Consider the following 21,941-nt stretch of genomic DNA (forward strand, 5'->3'; position numbering starts at 1 on the left):
TTCCTTCAGGAGTTCCCATACGGATTCCGCCAGGAGTTCCTTGAGATATTCCTCCAGGAATTCCTTAACAGATTCCTCCAGCAGTTCCGCCAGGAGTTTCTTCGGGAATTGATCCAGGAGTTACTTAAATTTCTTCAGGAGTTCCTTTGGGAGTTCCCCCAGAAGTTGATTATGGGTTCCTCCAGAAGTTCCTTCAGGGATTCCTCCAAGAGTTCCTTAAGGGATTCCTCCAGGAGTTCCTTCAGGGTTTCTTCCTGGAGTTTTTTCAGGGATTCCACCAGGAGTTCCTCCAGGGCTTTCTCCAGGAGTTCCTTTAGGGATTCCTCCATGAGGGACTGTCCATTAATTACGGAAAGGGTTTTTTGCGATTTTCCGACACCCCCTCCCCCCCTTGTAAGATTTTTTGTATGAGAACCCAAAAAATTTTGTATGAGGTGTAAGATTTCTCAAACCCCCCCTCCTCCCATAAACCCTTACGTAATTAACGGACAGCCCCTGAGTTCCTTCAGGTGCTCCTTAAGGAGTTCCTTCCGGGAATCCTCCAGGAGTTCCTTCCGGGAATCCTCCAGGAGTTCCTTCCGGGAATCCTCCAGGAGTTCCTTCCGGGAATCCTCCAGGAGTTCCTTCCGGTAATCCTCCAGGAGTTCCTTCCGGGAATCCTCCAGGAGTTCCTTCCGGGAATCCTCCAGGAGTTCCTTCCGGGAATCCTCCAGGAGTTCCTTCCGGGAATCCTCCAGGAGTTCCTTCCGGGAATCCTCCAGGAGTTCTTTCCGGGAATCCTCCATGAGTTCCTTCCGGGAATCCTCCAGGAGTTCCTTCCGGGAATCCTCCAGGAGTTCCTTCTCCGGAAATCCTCCAGGAGTTCCTTCTCCGGGAATCCTCAAGGAGTTCCTTCTCCGGGAATCCTCCAGGAGTTCCTTCTCCGGGAATCCTCCAGGAGTTCCTTCTCCGGGAATCCTCCAGGAGTTCCTTCTCCGGGAATCCTCCAGGAGTTCCTTCTCCGGGAATCCTCCAGGAGTTCCTTCTCCGGGAATCCTCCAGGAGTTCCTTCTCCGGGAATCCTCCAGGAGTTCCTTCTCCGGGAATCCTCCAGGAGTTCCTTCTCCGGGAATCCTCCAGGAGTTCCTTCTCCGGGAATCCTCCAGGAGTTCCTTCTCCGGGAATCCTCCAGGAGTTCCTTCTCCGGGAATCCTCCAGGAGTTCCTTCTCCGGGAATCCTCCAGGAGTTCCTTCTCCGGGAATCCTCCAGGAGTTCCTTCTCCGGGAATCCTCCAGGAGTTCCTTCTCCGGGAATCCTCCAGGAGTTCCTTCTCCGGGAATCCTCCAGGAGTTCCTTCTCCGGGAATCCTCCAGGAGTTCCTTCTCCGGGAATCCTCCAGGAGTTCCTTCTCCGGGAATCCTCCAGGAGTTCCTTCTCCGGGAATCCTTCAGGAGTTCCTTCTCCGGGAATCCTCCAGGAGTTCCTTCTCCGGGAATCCTCCAGGAGTTCCTTCTCCGGGAATCCTCCAGGAGTTCCTTCTCCGGGAATCCTCCAGGAGTTCCTTCTCCGGGAATCCTCCAGGAGTTCCTTCTCCGGGAATCCTCCAGGAGTTCCTTCTCCGGGAATCCTCCAGGAGTTCCTTCTCCGGGAATCCTCCAGGAGTTCCTTCTCCGGGAATCCTCCAGGAGGTCCTTCTCCGGGAATCCTCCAGGAGTTCCTTCCGGGAATCCTCAGGAGGCTTCAGGGAGTTCTTCAGGAGTTTTCTCAGGGATTCCTCTAGGATGACGTCATGTTTTCATCTTGTACCATTGCTTAGGGAACTCAAATGCATTGTTAATGAGGGAACGGGAGAACCCATTTGATGTTGGCTGCAAACAATCCTCGAAACAATACTATTTGGTGGGAATTGGGATGTCATACGTGCTGTAAACAAAGTTCAATTAACTGCAAGAAGATTTGCTCTCAACTGCAACAGAACAGTGGAAAAAAATAACACATTGTATCAGCGGCATGGTAATTTGTACCACAATGTTGTTGTTATTAACATCAAACCATTTAAATCCAGAATTGTTCCATATAGTCATGCTAACAACCAAGTCATGATGAGAAATATTACAGCGTTATTTTCAGTGTATAGGAAGAAATGTTACTTTTTTTGTGGAATAACAGGATGAAATATTTTTCCGCGGGAAAGTTCGGAAATTTTCTCTATCAAACAAAGTCCTCAGTCCTCTCGGTATGTTAATATTGTATAATCCAAATAATATCTTTAATTAGTAGTACGTATGAGAAACTGCGTGGTAACATTTATTTTGTATCAGGAACTGTTTCTACACGCGAAGGTTGATTCGAGTTGGTTTCCTCCTTGGGAGAAGAGCAAGAAGATTTCAGTTGTTCCATTCGGAGACCACCTTCCGAGTCGGTATCCTGAAAAGAGAAATGAAGCATGAGTACATTTATAGTTCTGCCGTAGCTTTCTATTCCAAACCTCATCCAGCTGTTCGAGATGCTCCGATTTACATTCCGCATCGTCAAATTCCCGCTCTCTATCGTGCTCCATGAACTGTTTGACTTCTTGATAAACCTCCTCCAATCGCCGGGCACTGCAGAGAGGCGTGTCCACCGGTTCTAGGAAGTCCATATGCTCATTGTGTGCCACGTAATGCTCATGAGCCCTATCATACATGATGATGTTCTGGAAACGGTGACCCCAGTAGACCTCTCCTGGAACGTAGGAAGTTCTTGCTTCCGTGACTTGTCCAGTGGTCATCGTGCCACCGGTTAGCGTTATCACAATCTCAAACTTCTTCTCTAGCAGATCTTTCGCAGAAAAATCAAACAACGGACTTTCGCTGTCTATCACATGGCAAACCGTCACAGGCCACATCAGAAGAATGCGACCGTTGTTCTCCAACTTCATGGAGGATTCGTTCTTTTCAATAAGCTCCCCCTCCAAAGAACGACGCTGTTCCAACAGAACCGCTGTCACCTTAGTTTCTATAGCATGCTGATGCTTAACGTCACAAAGCCGGAAGACGAAGCACAGCTTCCCATCCCGCTGACATATGACGGCTTTCTTGCTGAACTTCATATCTGAGATCTTCTTCGGTGGTCGCACCATCTTGGCGTAGACGATTCCCACCATGGCCGCATCTATCACCAGACCAATCACAATCTGTACAATGAGCAGGAACATCGCCTCTGGGCATTCCTCTGTGGGCACCTTGGCACCATACCCGGTGGACACCTGGGTTTCGATGCTGAACAGCAAAAATCCAGCAAATGTGGTGGCACCTTCCACGCATGGCATCGCCCCATCGCCGAGGCGTTCCCCTGTTTCCGGATCAAAGATAAGATCGCCATGGGCGTACGCCACCAGGTACCACAGGATGGCGAACAGGATCCAACTGCTGAAGAAGCTCAACATGAATGCGGTGAGCGTGTATCGCCATTGTTCTTCCACCTGTTGGATATGGGGAAAGGTGGAGAGATTAATGAGAGGTGCTTCGTTCGGTGAATCCTAAAATTTCCGAATGGATTTGGAAGATTTGTTGAATTTTTAAAGAACTTATAAATCAGGATTACTATTTGTGGGCTGCCGAGTCTTTTTTTTTCTAAAAAAAACATTCAGTATGCTTACGAAAGTTCTATCATGATATCAAGATAGGTGTCATATAAAAAGTGAAAACCCAAGTGGTTTTATCTGATAATTGAACTGTACGATGAGCACCATTGATACACCGATGTTCTTTCAGGCATTCTATCAATAGTTTTTTTCCTAGAAATTCGTTAATGAGTTTGTTTGCCCCAGAAACACTTTTAATAACACTAGTTTACAGCATTTTTGAACTCGGTAAGCTGATGATCATTTTTGGCGTAGAATCATGCCCTGAGTTCGAAAACGCGAAAGAAAAAAATTACAGTAGAGCGGAAATTTTTTCGACTTTCCATACAAGGTTGATGATTTGAAATCGATTTTTGTTCTATTTTTAAGCAAAGTCGCTCACTTCAAACATCTCATTCTCCGTAATCAATGCTCCGGTTGAGCTTAAATTTTTACTGTAACTCGCCTACATATGATATGTCAAATAAACGTCGAGAAAGAATTTTTAAGTTGTTTTTTTTCTTATTGAAAAAAAAAATACATTTCTTCAATAAATTTTGGGAATTTTGCTAAAATTTAAGAAGATCGTCCCTAAAACTCGCCAATATCTTGAATTTCATCAATCTGACGCAAAACCTGTATTCAGATGATCGAATGGTATTGTATTCAGCTTTTAATTTATGGAAAAAAATTTAAAATTGGTCGAACAAAACGCAATATATTTGAATTATAGTAAATTACATATTTTGAAAAGTTACACAACTCGATATTAAGCTAAAACTCAAAAACTGTTCTACTTTAAATTTTTTGAAGCACGGTTTCGAAATCAGCACTAAATTGTACTTTAAAAATTTTGGTCGTTGACAGAAGTTCACGACTTTCGTTTTATTTTGTAAACTTGTGTAATCATTTTAGAATCTTCATAGCAATAATTTTATGATTTCTGCATGTATATTTTGTATATGTGTAATTTTGTACTGTTGCAAGAATCTATCGATATCTCACAAAATTTTCTTCTAAGTATGGCATTTCTGATTCTTCTGTTATTTATTATATTTCCCCAGAAATGATTTTAACAATACTTCCAATAGTTTCCATAAACTAATAAAACCGATATTTCTAAAACTCTTCTTTTTATAATTTTGACATTGAAACATTTGGTAGATCAAAACCTGATGCAAGGCAACTTGTACACGCATGAATTTTTCACTTAACTATGGGCAGTCTTGTATTGCTGTGTGCGTTCAAGATGCAAACGGTGCCCAAATGCGCTTCAAACGCGGTAACACATGTTACCAAAGGCAACGTAGCAACCATAGCCAATATCACCGCCAACCTAGGATTCGAAAGCTCCCACTGACATCGGGTTACTTGTTAGAAAATCTTACCGCATTTGGTGCTCCCGCATTTGATACAGCAATATGAATTCCATTAAGAACTCCTGCAAAATTTCCACCAGGAATTGGACAGGGAATTTCTCTAGGAGTACCTTTGGGAGTACCACCGTCAACTCCTCTAGGAGTTCCGACTCAAAGGGCTAGACACGTATTAGCATAATGAGTGTATTAGAAGTATATTAGTATATTTCGGCACCAACATTTCAAAAGGGCGTAACTGCATTTACAACCAATGCCTTTTCACAAAGCTGTGGAGCGTATCCCATTCCTCTCGAGCAATCCACTAGCACAGATAGAAAGATAAAATCCTCCTCTTTCGATTAATGGATGTGACTTGCGTGAGATGAATGAAATACGACCCACAGCTCTGTGAGAAGACATTGGTTGCAAAAGCAGTTACGCCCTTTTGAAATGTTGGTGCCGAATTTGCGGTATATTAATGTATTAATGTATATTATTGTATATTAATGTATTACCATCAAAATAATCGTACTGGCTGAAATCAAGGCTGTGACAGATGAAACAAAAAACAAACATTGTTTTTCGAAAAAAAAAAAACGGCCGCAGAGTTTGCTACGATGCTATAATATACTAAGCCAAGAATTAACAGCGCAACATTTTTTTGTCTAAAGAGCAAACTTATGTGTCACTGACAGATTTTGGGCCGCTGAATCCGATTCTGGGCTCAGATTTGCTTCAGCACGTCACAATTTTTAGCTATACCTCAATTTATAGGGCAAAATATGCGATTTTAGGCTTTTTTGACTGTCAATCATTAAGCATGGAAATATTTTTTTGATGTAATCAAAGGATAAATCGATCAACTAACATCTAAATTATCGACTCATGCAAAATATTTCGTTTTACCACATCAAATTTGATAGATTTAAGCATTTTATGCAATTTAATATTATAATTCATATTTTATATAGCTCATTTTGGTATTATAATGGCCAATTTTTCAGAACTGGTTCATTATGCAACTGAAATGAGTTGCATAATGAAAAATAGTTGTATAATTTACATTATGCAACTCATTTGAGTTGCATTATGAACATTATGCAACTCAAATGGGTTGCATTATAAAAAAAAACATTGCATAAAATTTTGTATGGAACTCGTTGCAAAACTCGATATTTTCAGCACTCTTCGTATTTACACTCCCGTTCAAAAGTTTGGGGTCACCCCCTCAAAAACATGTCATTTTTTTAGGCCCATATCTCCGCCAATTTGCGTCCGATTTCAAAATCCTAGGTTTCATTCAAAAGATAATTAGTCAAAGAAACTTTAAACATGATTTAAAAGAAAATTTTCCAAAAAAAAATTGTATGTAAACTTAACCCAAAGTTACCAAATTTTCTAAAAAATGAATATAAAATTACGGCTTTGTCGCTGGAAGTTGGATCGACCAAATTTTAAGATGAGAGCGGTAATATGACCCACTTTCTATTAGCTTTCAACTGCTTTTTACAGAACTTAGCTTAAAAATCTAGAAAAAAAGTTATTAAGTAAATTATCCCTTGATGTCATCGACCAAAAGTTAGGGGTCATCCCTCAAAATGATGTATCGGCCAAAAGTTTGGGGTCACTATTCCCTTACCTGTCCTTTCCCATGTCCTATCCTTTTTCCTTCCCTTCTCCGTCAGGTAAATGATGAATAGGCTCGTGTTCATGGCGATGGCACAAATTTCCCGAATGGAGGAGAACGTGCCTCTAGAGCCGACCTACTGATTGGGGTCACTATCGTAAAACATGGAAAAGTGATTTGTTGATATCTTTGTCATCTTTCATTCAATTTTAATTCTTCTTGGCTTATTTGAAACAAAATGAATGATACTTACTGCATAGACATTGAACCACACATATTTGTCGAAATTTACATACTAAAACTTAACGTAAAGTTGCCTCATTTTTTGAAGCGTGGTAAAATGGGCTAACTTTACATAACATTTTTATACACAAAAACCGTTCAATACGTTAAGTTGGAGACATCAAACGTAAATTTAGTTAATTGTCTTTGAAATGAGCCAAAAATAATTAAAATTGAACTATAGATGACGAAGATATCACCAAATCACTTTTCCATGTTTTACGAAAGTGACCCCAAACTTTTGGCCGATACATCATATTGAGGGGGTGACCCCAAACTTTTGGTCGATGACATCAAGGATTAATTTACTTAATAACTTTTTTTCTAGATTTTTTAGCTAAGTTCTGTAAAAAGCAGTTGAAAGCTAAAAGAAAATGGATCATATTACCGCTCTCATCTTGAAATTTGGTCGACCCAACTTCCAGCGACACTGCCGTAAGTTTATATTCATTTTTTAGAAAATTTGACAACTTTGGGTTAAGTTTACATACAAATTTTTTTTGAAAAAGTTTCTTTTAAATCATGTTCAAAGTTTCTTTGACTTATTATCTTTTGAATGAAACCTAGGGTTTTAAAATCGGACGCAAATTGGCGGAGATATGGGCCTAAAAAAATGACATGTTTTTGAGGGGGTGACCCCAAACTTTTGAACGGGAGTGTATCCAACTCGGCAGGCCTCGTTGGATAAATGTACGACTCGTGCTGAAAAAATCAACTTTTTGCAACTCGTTACATAAATAACTATTATGTTAGTATGTGAACTTGCATGCAACTTTTGGAGGGTGACACTGACTTTTATGGGAAATATCGTAACTAACATAAATCGCTTAAAACTATCAAATTCGATTTGATAAAATAAAATATTTTGCATGAGTCCTTAATTTAGATGTTAATTGACCAATTTACCTTTTGATTGCACCAAAAAAATATTTCCATGCTTGATGGCTTGCAGTAAAAAAAAGCCCAAAACTGCATATTTTGTCCTGTAAATTGAGGTTTAGCTCAAAATTGTGACGTGCTGGAGCAAATCTGAGCCCGGATTCGGATTCAGCGGCCCAAAATCTGTCAGAGACACATAAGTTTGCTCTTGAGACAGACCAAAAGTTATTTTTTGTTACGCTGTGTTATACGTGTCTGGCCCCTTATTCCGACTGAAACCTCTGCAGAGGTTGGGACCAGGGATCCACCGCGAATTGGGTTCTTTAGGGGTATCCAGATTATTTCATAATCAGATTCTCCGCCCAAAAATTAGTCGAAATCCAAAATTTCATAATTTTTGGAGTCCGGGAACTATTTTTAAAATGCATTTAAAGTTTGTATGGGGATTTTTTTTTGTTCGGGTCGAACTGTCATTTTAACGATTGAACTGTCATTCTATCCACGAAAATCAAAACTGTTATGTTAATTTAACCATCAAAACAAAGGTATTGAAATCCAATAAAATCAAGTTATACTCAGAAAAATGAGCTCTTTCGATTAGGCTATAGAAAATAGCAATATTTTATTCACTAAACAACCCAATTCCCACAGAAATTTCCTGTATGTAGTTGTTCCACTGGGAAGCTCCACAGAAGTTTCGCTGAGCATTTCTATATAAGTTCCAATGGCAATTCCTTTATTTAGAAGTTCCACCATGAATTTCCGCAGGATATCCGCCGTGAATTGCTCTAAGGTTCTACCGAAACCTCTAGTAAATTCATCGGGAGCTCCTCAATGAGAAATTCTACCGGGAATTCCTCTAGAAACTCATCCGAGAGTTTTTCTAGCAGTTCCACCAGAAATTCTCCCGTGATTTCCTTCGGGTATTTTTTTTGAGTTTCATTAAGAATTTTTCTAGGAGTTTCACAAGAAATTCCTACAGGAGCTTGAACGAGAATATCTGTAGGAGCTCTACCGCAAATTCATACAGAAGTTCAGAATTCAGATGTCCAGGATACCCCTGGTAATCTCACTAGTATGTAATAATTCCGTGAGAAGATCTTCTGCAAATTCCTCCAAAAGTTTCTTAAAAAAATAATCTTTAAATGATCGTCCGGAAGTTTCTTCAGGAGTAACATCAGAGATATTTCATGAGTTCCTTGAATCGTTTTCCCGGTCCACTCTTAGCGGAATTCCCTGGAAGAACTACTACAGAAACTTCCGGTACAGTTCGGGCTGAGTTTCCTACTGGCATACCGCTGGAAATCCTACAAAAACTGTCAGTGGAATTCACGATTGAACGCATTGAGGAAATTGTCCATATTCTGCTGGTTTTCACACACATTAAAAATGGTAAAATGAGATCTCGTCAATTTTAATCACCGAAAGGTTAAACATTTTTATGCTGAAATCTCGTTGAAGTTTGACAGCTACTAAAAGTTACAGATGAGAAGAATTGAAATAGAAATCGGTAATTTTCACATTTTGTTCTGCCATAGTAATCGGCAAAAGACACAAGCACAGATAAACTACGTAACACCTTGTACGATTTTTATGGAAATCCATCGCCCAGTTCACACTATCATCACCTGGTGGAAAAGCTGCAGGAATCACTATGTTGTGCCATATCGTCAACAGAAGGCGCTAGTGTGAAACGTTAAACGCATAGAAAAACGATGCGCGCGCCTCTGGTTGTGAAAGCCATAACTATGAAAATTTAAAATGATCGTTATAAGCGTGCAGTGTTGGTAAAAACTCAAAATCTCAAATCTCATTCTTGAGTTGTTTCACGCGCGATTCTTGACTCGCCAAATTCACCGCCGAAAAAATCATGCATGAGTTGACTCGCGGTTTCACTCATTGCGTTATTTTTTGGTGTCCTTATTATTTACATTGAAGTTTTTAGGATTATATGATAGAGCAAAAGCAAACCTATCGTACAACAACATTGGATGTCGTTCAAATAGATTTGGATTCGTTTTACAAGCGAACGAGATTTCTGCACTTGACTCGTGAGAGCGAGATTTTGCGTGAAAATCTCGCGCGCAAGAAAATGATTCAGAATCGCGCGCGAGTTTGCTCACGCAGGAGCGGTTTATGAGTGTGCTTTGAGTGTGATTTTACCAACACTGTAAGCGTGGTCGATGGAAATTTCGCAAGTGTTACGTCTGTTTGTCTGTGGCACAAGTGTGCGCAGCTTTTTCTTTTTTCATGCTCATTCTCTTTAATAAACACAAGAAAGAGCGAGTCAATCAGCGCAAGTTATTTGAATTTTAGTGATTTGCATATTTGAAAAATTTAAAATTGAATCACAGAGAAACAGACGTCACACTTTGCTTGCTTCTCATCGATCACATTTTTAGGGGTTGATTCAAATATTCGGTTGGTGGTCGATTGTCCACTCGCGGCGCTGACATAGTTTTTGCAACCCCCTGAAGAAAGCGTTAGTTCTTGAAGCCGCCGCCTTTGGTGGGGCGCCACGGGTTTGTTCACGAAATTTCAGTCTGCTGACCAATTTGCTACGTGCGGAAGCGAACTTTGTCGTGCGAAGATAAATTCGTGATCGGAAATCGGTCATTTCCACATATTGTTCAATGGGTTTAGTGTTCTTTGTTAAATTTACAAGACGCACAAGTATGAAAATACATTTGGCCCATTTAAAACAACACCAAAGTCAATTAAATTTGAATGTCGCACCTGCTCCACCAGAAAAAATCACCGTGTTTTCAGCCTTATGCAACCGCCCATTCAAATCAGCACCACGTCCAGCACTATATTTTTGGCTTCAATCCAGTTGTATGTGGATGACAGCCGTTTCATGGGGTTGAGTTTTTGCTCCTGTTTGACGTTTGCTCACTACTACCACCTAGCGATGACCCGGCCAACCACGGTACATTTAGCATTTGTCGATCACGTTTTCGTAACAATGTCTTTTAATGAAATTTGTTCTAAGTTTTATATCTGTTTTTCTGTGATTGAATTTTCAGTTAAATCACAAAAACTGTTTTTTTTAAATTGTTAGTAGCACGGTCTTGAAATCAGCACGTAGTTATGCATGAGAAATGTTGGTCGTTGATAGAAATTCACTTACACACAGAGAACAGACATCCAAGTCCAGTTCGGAAGCTGTGTAAGGAATTTAACGGCCATTTGAAATCGGCAACACAAGTGGCAATAGCGTGGCGCTGCAATCGGTTAATTTCCCATACTAATTGAATTCACCACTTGAAATGTTTCAATTCACCACTGACTGTGGCAATATGGTGTTTGGCGGCGTTAGTGTTGTCATCGTGTATTGGTTTGCAACCTTACTCAAGTGAAGATTCAAATCCTTACACAACTTTCTGAATGAAATTTGTTCTAGCCTGGATGTCTGTTCTCTGTGACTTACATATTTCACACCTAGGTTTTGCCCCAACCAGTGAACATTCAACCATCGAGACAGCCCATCTATCGAGCTCCCAACGAACGAATCAGCACTATATAAACTTAATAGGGCACTGCACTGTTTTGATTTTGTATGGGATTTTGACGTTTCGTGGCCTTGTTGTTTACAAAATTTCTGTAAGAGTGAAAGAGAAGGATAGATTTTCATGCAGTGCCATATATCCCAAGAGCCATTTATTTAAAAATCATTTAACATAATATATAAAGTAAGCGTTTTTCTTTAGAAGCGTCAAGAAGCTATACACATACTACAAAAAAAAATATTAAAAAATATTCACTAAAATAAATACAGCACATTATTAAAGAATATTCATTTGGAAAATATGTGTTTAAACCGTGGCTACGACACTAGTTTTGCTAAGCAAAAATGTTCCAAAAAGGTGAAAAAGACGAAAAAATAGCAAAACTAATGTCGCTTGCCCAGGTTTGAACACTTCCAGCAGAACTTTATGTTGAGATTGAAGGTTTCAAATGAATCCTGAGTCTCTCTATCAGAATTTTTGAAGTTTTTCTAAGAACCGAAAAGATTTTTTTTGTTGAAGTTTCAAAAATTCTTTTCACAATGCGTTTCCACAATTTTTTAACACTATAAATTAATGAAAATTACTCTTGCGTAGTTATACTAACAGAAACAGAGTCTATAGTTTTTTTTTGAACGTCTTCATAACTATAAACTAAGACCTTTTTAAACCAGTTTACTATTTTTGCTCTGGTTCATTGCGTGGCAGGTACGAACATCTATACTTCAAGTCCTCAAAAATCTACGAAACCCAAGAAGCATTACAGTTTTTAAAGCTAAAGTTTGTTCAAGAGTTTGAAATTTCAAACTACTTTTGAAGATATTATCATTTAATTTCAATTATTAGAATGTTTAAAAAATCCGAGATCAAATCTAAGATGGTTGCCTAGACTTATCATACCACAGTACAACAGATAACAATAATTGGCTTCTTTAGTGGTGTTGAGATAATTTCATATTCTGAATCTGCATGCCAAACTGAGCCGAAATCCAAATTTTCATCAATTTTGGTGCCCGGGAACCTGTTTAAAAATCAATTTGAAATTTGTATGGGAGCGATTTGTCGAATCACCCCTCGTCGCATTTTGTACTGAGCGGAGCTGTCAAGCAGTTGCCCAGCTGTCAAAAGGTGATTTAAAAAAATCTCTTTGAAATTGATTTTAGATACCAAAATAAAGTTCTAAAAATCTGAAAAAAATCATAGCGGCTCAGAAAAAGGTGCTCTTTCGTTTAAAAATAAAAAATCATTGAATTTTTCTTAATTTAAAAACCCAATTGCGTTTCACTTAATCTTATAGCCATCATCAGTGCCCTTACTCACCAGCGTCGTGACGAGATCCTTCACGAAGCGAACCGACTTCTGGGGCAAATTTAGAAACAGCACGTTCCGTTCGCCGGCCTTGTTGATGACCCGGGACGATCGGATGGCACGTGTTCCCTGGTGGACGGGGTCGCGCCTTAACCTCTGCCGGACGTGCCGCATGCTTCGAACACTTTGCAGTATAACGGGGAAGCCGGATTGGGGCTGTTGGTGCAGACTGGGACGATCTTCGAAATCTGGATAAATAGGAGAAAAACGATCGCGGGTTACAGCCTTGGGAGGCTACAGGTCACTGCAGTCACTGTATTAACTAACCGACGGACACGGTTCCACTAATTAGCGTTCAAGTAGTGTGAACGTAGCTCACACTCATACGGTACGGGGAGCACGCACGACCGACTGGCACTTGACGAATGACTGCCTTATTTGATTATTTTTCGGTTCGTGTATCTTTAATCTTATGTAGTCCCTTCTTCTCATCGCGCTCTGTTTTATCCGGAATGAGCAGGGGCGGTTCTAGAGATCGGATACAGGGGGACGCTATATTTTTCATTGAGCATTTTTTTGCAGATTTTCAAGATATCAATAGAAATCATAGAGACATCTATAGGGTTGCAAAACTCGGTGAAACCCGTAAAAGCTTTGCCGTCTTTTCAGTATGGATATTCCGACTTTTTGTGGGATATTTCGACTTTTTTGGGTTGTGAAAACTTGTGTCGTACCCCCTGAGACTATCTAATCTATACCTCTGGGACCTTTATGTAGTGTAGTGTTAATGATCGGATAAAACCCGATCAACGGCGACATGATCGTATAAGATCGGTTTCAAAAAATGCGATCAGGCCTACTGCTTTGTGTTTATCGCAGATGATTGTTTGAAGAGAATCTAGAAACTCTAGTTTTCCCAAACCCAAATATCTAAAAAATGCCGAAAAAATATAAAAAAATGAAGAATGCGTGGACATTCCGTATCAAACGCTCCAAGTTGAATTATTATACGTGGATTTATATGATTCGATATGATTGCAACATTTGACATAGCATAAAGCAATAAGCATGGAACGAACTCACCATATGGAAATGATCTGCTTCAGTGGATTCCACTGAAAACATTTCGAAAAATTTCAGCGTTGGATTAAAACTTCTAACGCATTGTCCCAGGTTGATTAACTAAGGCAATCCTATTCTGACAGGAGTTCCGGCTTTCGCAAAAATGTCTAAATCAGAGTTGGTGATATTTCTGGAGCTCGATTTGAATAGGTCGTATGTACATTTGTCGATATAAAATTCGATCAGTTTATTTTAGTTATTGTAGCAATAGGGAAGATATTTTGGAGACTTTTAATGATGGAACGGAAAACCTGTTTTGTGATGATTCTGCTGTATGTGTCAATTTTATACAATTTCAACGGTTTTTGCTATTATAAGCGAATCCAACTGATCGAATTTTTAATCGACAAAAGCACATACGACCTTTTCAAATCGAGCTCCAGATTTATTCATTTGAATTGACTCTTACTGGATAAATATCAATGAGTTCTGAATAACAATAATAAAACAGTCGGCGATTGTAATAGTTTCTGGACAGTGCCTAGTCGGATCTGTTATACAAACTATAGCTAAGTAGGGTTGTTCGGTATACCTGCAACATGCCCTGCCCATCGTATCCTTCTAGTTTCGACAAACTTTTAGTTGAGTTCACCGTAGATACCGTAGAGATATAAGCATAATGCTCAAATTACAAAAGTAATTAACTTGGTAGAGCTAGGTTTCTCGCCCGACCCCCTAGAACCGCCATTGTTCTCAAGTAATCTAGATGTTCAAATATTTACTACGGCGATGGGGTACTCTGTTTGCTCATGGGCTGATAAGCATCCCTAACCTCTGCGTGATTTGTCGCGCCGATGAAGCATACAGTCAGCTCTTCTCAACTCGGATGCTGATGGATGCATGCGTACACAACAGAACCGAATTCACAGAAACTGTTAAGGCCAGTTTTACTACATCTTGATGCCGCACTGTAGCGTATCAAGCTGCGAATAATTGACAATGGTTTGTTGTCTTTGTCCTAATGCTGTGCATCCAGCGAACTTTCCTCTCTGGAATGAACTGCTCGTTTCCTATCACGTCCAGTTCACTCTAGCCGACAACATCTGTGATGTGCGATAAAAAACGATAAACATCCAATTAGTGGGACTGAACGAGTGTATGTCCTCAAAGCGTGCCAGCATATCTCCGTCATCGCGTAGCTTGGCCGGCCTTACCGAACGAACCCACGAAGTTGCGTGGGAGTGCCAAACATAACCGGAAACGTCCGTCAGCCTATCTACGTCATAGAGGGCCTACCTTCATTAGCGAGACTCCCCCGACTGAACATGTCGCTTCGATTGGGCCGGCGATGCTGATGGGGATGCTTTTTATCGTCATCGTCGTCGTCGTCGTCTCCGTCATCGTCGTCGTGGTTCAGATTCAGTCCAGACTCTTGGCTGCTCATCCAGTCGTTATCATCGTCGTTACCGCCGTTGTGTCGGCGCTGGTGATGCTTCTGTTGCTGTTCTACCCTGTCGAGAGGGGCATGTCGAGATAAAAATGAGGAATTAGATGCCGTGCTATCATTGCACTTAGAGCAGTGGTTCTCAACGTCTAATGACTCGAATCTTTAGATAATGATATGACATGAAACGTAGTATGTTCATAATTATTTTAGTAATACTCTGCAGAAGATCACTGTTGTTCTATGCATTATTGATCTGAGTTCCATAGGATTTTCACATGAAACGCTTATGCGAGGAATAGCAGATAGTTATTCTCAAGCACTCCAAAAATTAACCCCATTAGTCAAGATTTCAGCAGATATTCGGCTATGTATAATCCCAATTAATTTCATCAGAAAACCCGCTTATTTAAACTGCACAGAACAGCCACTGAGGTTCAGCACTACAGGAAATTCGCAAGATACAGTCAAAAGTTGAACAGCACTGACTCAGTTAAGCTCAAAACTACTAACTGCATGACGAAGCAGCCATTTATAGCAGGCAATCATGCCGGTGAATTATACATATACTCATCTAATCTCGCTCACCATAATCGACTCTTCTCCCACGCTGGAATGGGTTTCCGTATGTGGTATGGACTGCCTGGCATGTTGAACAGCTCTTGTGACTCCTGTCGGTTGTAGTTCACGATACTGACCGGCCGGGTCATGTGGCCTTGTTGCTGTTGCTTCTGTTTCTGCTGCTCGAGGTCCAGAAACTCTTGCTGCACTCGGCGCCAGTGCTTCCGATGGGAGTAAGGGCTGCCCGAGTTGGTGTTCAGGGTGCTGGAATGGAGAGTGGGAACATTATGTAATGTGAATATCGAAGTACTATGGCGTTTCCTGAAGTTCAGGAAGATATTGCAATGTTTTTATGACAAAGTTGACCTTAGCTTAGCAAAGTCTTTTCGTCACCTATTTCGTCGCTGAACTAGTTGCATCCATGAAATGTAATGAACCAGAGTGTACCTGTACACAGTGGATCTCCACAGCGCTAAAAGTTCAATATATTATGAACACATACTGGTCCATAAACTGATTCGGATCATAAGGTTTATTGCATCCTTAGAACAATCAATGCTGCTTTATCTCTATAATCTCTATAAAAATAAATATCCGAAAAACTCGGTTTTCTCGTCTTTGTTTGGATGTTTTGGGATATTCGGCTTGACAAAACTAGTGTCGTCCCCCCTGTTAAGAAAACTGGCATTTCTGCTGTTGAAAATGCTGCCAAATCTACCAAACATGGAAGTCCGAAAATCTGACGAATATGAACTTTGTGATATATAGCAAATGCAACTGCTCCGAAGATTGCAGGTCCTGTCACGGTCGCCATGTAACTGCTTCTGTGGTTGGAATACGAATGTTGCATGTCTTATTGTCTGATTGAATCGAGACCCATGGTCGTCGACTTAGGGTGCTCAAAGCATGCTTACTTGCATATGTTAGCGTTCGCAACGAATGATAATTCATGGGACTCAAACAAAGCAAGCAGCTTGGGGCAAGACACTGTGCTGGAGAGTACATTTTCTTTCACAGAGTTGCTCAGAATTTCTTCGGATTGCTCCCGTTTGTACTTGGGTACTTGCCTGATTTATCGCAAAATCAAATTAATATTGCCCGATATCTCGCTTTTCTTGCAGCTTTAGGGATGTTTTTCAACAAATTTCGTCGATCATTGGTGAAAATCTTGGGGCAAGACACTGTGCTGGAGAGTACATTTTCCTTCACAGAGTTGCTCAGAATTTCTCCGGATTGCTCCCGTTTGTACTTGGGTGTTGCCTGATTTATAGCAAAATCAAAACAATATTGCCCGATATCTCGCCTTTCTTGCAGTTTTAGGGATGTTTTTCAACAAACTTCGTCAATCATTGGTGAAGATGGATGAAAAGAGTTAGTCCGAATTTCTCAGAGTTACTCTCGTATGCACAGTGTCTTGCCCCTAGGTGAAAATGGGTGAAGAGTGTTACTCCGAATTTCTCAGAGTTACTCTCGTTTGCACAGTGTCTTGCCCCTAGGCTTAATCCTAGGTTTCACATCTCGAATCCTCGGTTTGTTTTCCTTGACTGCAATTCAGGAAAGTATCACCTAGGGGCAAGACACTGTGTAAACGAGAGTAACTCTGAGAAATTCGGACTAACTCTTTTCACCCATTTTCACCAATGATCGACGAAATTTGTTGAAAACACCCCTAAAACTGCAAGAAAAGCGAGATATCGGGCAACATTGTTTTGATTTTGCGATAAATCAGGCAACACCCAAGCACAAACGGGAACAATCCGGAGAAATTCTGAGCAACTCTGTGAAGGAAAATGTACTCTCCAGCACAGTGTCTTGCCCCAAGCTGAGTAACTCTTTTCACCAATGATTGACGAAATTTGTTGAAAATACCCCTAAAACTGCAAGAATAGCGAGATATCGGGCAACATTGTTTTGATTTTGCGATAAATCAGGCAACACCCAAGCACAAACGGGAGCAATCCGGAGAAATTCTGAGCAACTCTGTGAAGGAAAATGTACTCTCCAGCACAGTGTCTTGCCTCCAGTCTCTCAGTGTCTTTATCGCAAAATCAAAACAATGTTGCCCAATATCTCGCTTTTCTTGCAGTTTTAGGGGTGTTTCCAACAAATTTCGTCGATCATTGGTGAAAAAGGGTGAAAATAGTTACTCCGAATTTCTCAGAGTTACTCTCGTTTGCACAGTGTCTTGCCCCTAGTTACTCACAATTTCTCAGAGTTACTCTCGTTTGCACAGTGCCTTGCCCCTAGGACGAATATGAACTTTGTGATATATGGCAAATGTAACTGCTCCAAAGATTGCAGGTCCTGTCACGGTCGCCATGTATCTGCTTCTGTGGTTGGAATACGAATGTTTCATGTTTTATTGTCTGATTCAATCTGGACCCATGGAGAACGCTGTGTGTTGGTCGTCGACTTAGGGTGATCAAATTATGGTTACTTGCATATGCTAGCATTCGCAACGAATGATAATTCATGCGACTAAAACAAAGCAAGCGGTGGCTTTCAATGAATTACTATGTTGCCCAAATTACATTGCGGTTTAAAAGTATTCATACTACAGCTTCATTCCTTTCGGCTCTAACTTGGTACGCATCTGATCAGGAACGTGAATGAACGAGCTTCTTCCGAAGATGTGCATATATGCTTCAACTCTGGCTTCCTCTGAACGTAATTGTATTCGGCTGTGAACTGCGCTGTGATCCTGGCTGTGATTCGGTTTTTGCATATGTTCGTCTTCGTTGTCTGCCCAGTGTGCAAATAAAAGCAGGTCGCTTTCCAAATCGGGTCTTCGCCATCTGGATTTGCTTTTGCTAGATCAAGTGCCGGGTACTAGATTCCAGCTCAGCTTAAACAAGAGCTTTTCCACGGTTAGGCTTACACCGATAATGTCCGTTTTGGCGAGGGAAAAGTCTGAACCGACATTTACACGTTCCACATAACCACACAGGACGAAAAATCTGTGAAATTCGAGTCCCAGAAGAAGGTCCCAAAACGGACCGAAACGTCGGACAAGATAAAATAGCAGTATTTTTATTTTTGTCAAGACTGGTAAGCCATCCTCCGAGAGTAAAAATTCAACAGTCGAAAATAGTCAACAGGAATCAAGACAGACATTCAATCGAAAATGCCGTTTACTTGGTCCACACGTGTCGCAACTTTTTCGCGACTAGTGCACTGTATTGCTAATGACAGGGAGATAGATGCGCACTACTTCCGAAATGATTCAGAAAACATAGCGAGTCGAGTCGCATCACGACTCATTCTTGCGACGTCCGGTTTGGTGGCGGCCCGACAATATTTTCTATAAGAACCTCTGCACGAGTTCACTAATTTGACATTGAAGCGGTGCCTATTCAAGAGAAAATGAACACGTTTCCATGACCACCTAGATAACACGGCACCGCGCATGTCGAACGAATGAACATGTGCTTCGATCTGTAGCACTTGCAGTCATGGTTCACGTTGCACTCCCGAATTCTAGCACTGGTAACGTTGTTCAGACGCTCCATGATGACTTGGCTTGCAGTGGCTCAGAAGCTTCGACTAATCTTCCCCAAATGATCCGAAAAAATCTTCAAGTATTCTTCCAACAATTCAAAAATAACGTTCAACAGTGCCAATAAGAGACCATAACCTCTTGAATAATTGATTTGAGGCTGTAGTCGTAGCAAAACACAGTGACTAGCAAAAGTGGAATGAAAATGTTATGGAACTATTTAGCTTACTTACATAATCTGATGCTACGCCTACTTATACGTCACCAACTCAACTTCTTCTTCATCCTAGGTACACTTTGATTCATTACATCGTCCTCAAAAAGTTGTCTTTTCTTTGAACCTCTCTTTGAACTGTTCTAGTTCACGAAACGCGTTTGGTTGATTTTAGCTTCAGAATGCTTCTGGCTGAAACCACAACAATCCATGAACGCTTCTGATTCACGAAATCTCTCGAAATCATATGAACGGTTCTGGTTCATTGCGTGCTGAACACGCTGCTGGCTTCAAAATAACAGTCAAATAATGATTCTTGCACAAGAAATCCTTATGTCGTTTCTGCTTCTCTACACTGGATTACACAATTTGATAAACATTGTATCGTCTTGTGAAGGTCCACAAAATTAATTGAACTTTTCTGACTCATATCCTCTCAACTCTTCTGGTTCATTGTAGTTTGGAAACGGTTCTGTTTTGAACACGAACGCTGCTGGTCTATGGAATGCTATGAATATTTAAATTCATCATATCATCAAAACTTTTACTTATTCAAGCAACAATATATGAATCTAGTTCACAACATACCTAGAACCTTTTTCGCTAGGGTTACCATCCATTCTCATGTGGCTGACATGCCCAGATTTAGGATTTATTTTGGTTATGAGTTTTACACATTGAACTATGTATCCCGATTTAATATTTATGATATGCCGAAGGTAAATGAATATAAAAAACGTAAATAAATACTTCTGATTCACAAAAAGCTATGAACGCTTTTAACTCATTGCATCCTCAGTCTTGTCCTCAGTATGCTTCTCATTAATTGCATCTTCAGAGAGTTTCTGGCTGAAATGTAAATTTTCCAACAGAACTAGGTATAAAGTTCGATTGTTCCTTTTCTCAATTATGTCGATCGGACTTTTCAATGAATTGATCATGTGCTTCTCAACCATATTTTAGAAGCTCGCTAGGGTAGTTGACCAGTTGACCTGCTCTTTGTTGTTCTTCTCCTCAGATCTGTTACCACGCCACCTTCGGTACTTGAAACGTCGCTATTAACGTTGAACAATTCGTCATTGAAATCATCGTCATCATCAAACATTTGAAAGAAGTTTTTTCGTTCAAAACAAAAGTCTTTGCTATGAAAATATATTCATTGTACTCCACATGAGGAATAGAATGCAGCAAGGGGCAAGACACTGTGCAAACGAGAGTAACTCTGAGAAATTCGGAGTTACTCTTTTCACCCATTTTCACCCATGATCGACGAATTTTGTTGAAAAACATCCCTAAAACTGCAAGAAAAGCGAGATATCGGGCAATATTGTTTTGATTTTTCGATAAATCAGGCAACACCCAAGCTAGGGGCAAGACACTGTGCAAACGAGAGTAACTCTGAGAAATTCGGAGTAACTCTTTTCACCCATTTTCACCAATGATCGACGAAATTTGTTGAAAAACATCCCTAAAACTGCAAGAAAAGCGAGATATCGGGCAATATTGTTTTGATTTTGCGATAAATCAGGCAACACCCAAGTACAAACGGGAGCAATCCGGAGAAATTCTGAGCAACTCTGTGAAGGAAAGTGTACTCTCCAGCACAGTGTCTTGCCCCAAGCACCCAAGTACAAACGGGAGCAATCCGGAGAAATTCTGAGCAACTCTGTGAAGGAAAATGTACTCTCCAGCACAGTGTCTTGCCCCAAGGAATGCAGTGAATATATTTTCATGGTCGATATTTTGCTTTACAGTGAGAAAACTGCTTTTTATTTTCCAAAAAATGATGACGAATGCTTGAGCCTTAAGGTGCTTATTGTAAAGCTGGGCTACATCAAAATAACCATTACGAAACGTACAGCGATAAATATAGTTTATTCAAGTGCTCTCTTCCTTGTTGGCATAGGCTTCTGAAAATCAATCGCAATTATCGACGTAATCGGTAACTAATTACACATCATTTCCTCACTGTGAGGAAGCACGACGATCTACCCTTCAAGTACCCTTATACGTATCACAAAAGGGTGTAATCAAACAACAACTTTTTTTTCGATTCTGTTCCATTCATAACAACTCATTTTTATCGCCTAATTTTGGACAACGCTTATCGTGGAAAATTTATGTCTTTTAAATGCGTTTTAAAACGACTGGTGGTGTTGTGTGCTCTGTGGGATTCACCTCAATAATTTGTTAGCAGCTGATAACACGAGTTCACTTATGAATCACATTGCACGTAATTAAGAAAAATGAAAAAAAAAAATGAAAGTAGAAACGCATGGAAAGAACGTAAATTGGACGAATCAAAATTATCCAAAAATATTCATTTTGCTTAAATCTTTGTGAATTCATAACGATTTAGTTGGATTTGCAATGATCCACGTGAGCAGCTGTTAATTGTTATAGTTGCGAAAACTTATACCATTCTCTTAACTTGAAATTAGAAATAATAATTCCAATGTTTTAGATTTTTTTATATTCTTTACTCACTCTAAACTCATGCTCAGATATGTGCGTTGAACTTTTCCAAGCACCAAAACACCGAACCAAACATCATTAACTAGTAGATCCCACCTGTCCGAACTCTTCCTTCTCACTAAAATGTTAGAATCATTATTTTTGG

At 40.3% G+C, this 21,941-nt stretch overlaps 1 protein-coding gene across 2 annotated transcripts; it reads right to left on the reverse strand.

Annotated features, from left to right (window-relative positions):
- Nucleotides 1-2,213: 2,213 nt before the first annotated feature.
- LOC109419064 (ATP-sensitive inward rectifier potassium channel 11) lies at nt 2,214-21,941 on the reverse strand. Of its 2 annotated transcripts, none has more exons than XM_029873524.2 (6): nt 21,809-21,941; nt 15,639-15,875; nt 14,903-15,112; nt 12,557-12,792; nt 2,469-3,443; nt 2,214-2,407 (listed from the first exon to the last, which is right to left on the reverse strand). In XM_029873524.2, exons 3-6 carry the CDS (start codon nt 15,048-15,050, stop codon nt 2,288-2,290), a joined length of 1,479 nt encoding a protein of 492 aa, XP_029729384.1. In that variant the 5' UTR covers nt 15,051-15,112; nt 15,639-15,875; nt 21,809-21,941; the 3' UTR covers nt 2,214-2,287. The 2 variants fall into 2 exon arrangements, with proteins under 2 accessions (XP_029729384.1, XP_029729383.1); XM_029873523.2 differs by having other exon boundaries at nt 14,903-15,117.

The sequence above is a fragment of the Aedes albopictus genome, chromosome 2 (assembly GCF_035046485.1).
Source record: "Aedes albopictus strain Foshan chromosome 2, AalbF5, whole genome shotgun sequence".
NCBI lineage: Eukaryota > Metazoa > Arthropoda > Insecta > Diptera > Culicidae > Aedes > Aedes albopictus.

Bases quoted from the DNA above. Each gene is read 5' to 3' on its own strand.
- LOC109419064 (XM_029873523.2), bottom strand. The intron at 15,118-15,638 runs GTGAGCGAGATT...CCCTCTCGACAG, and splicing joins TGGGAGAAGAGTCGATTATG to GGTAGAACAGCAACAGAAGC. The intron at 12,793-14,902 runs GTAGGCCCTCTA...CTATTTATCCAG, and splicing joins GGGGAGTCTCGCTAATGAAG to ATTTCGAAGATCGTCCCAGT.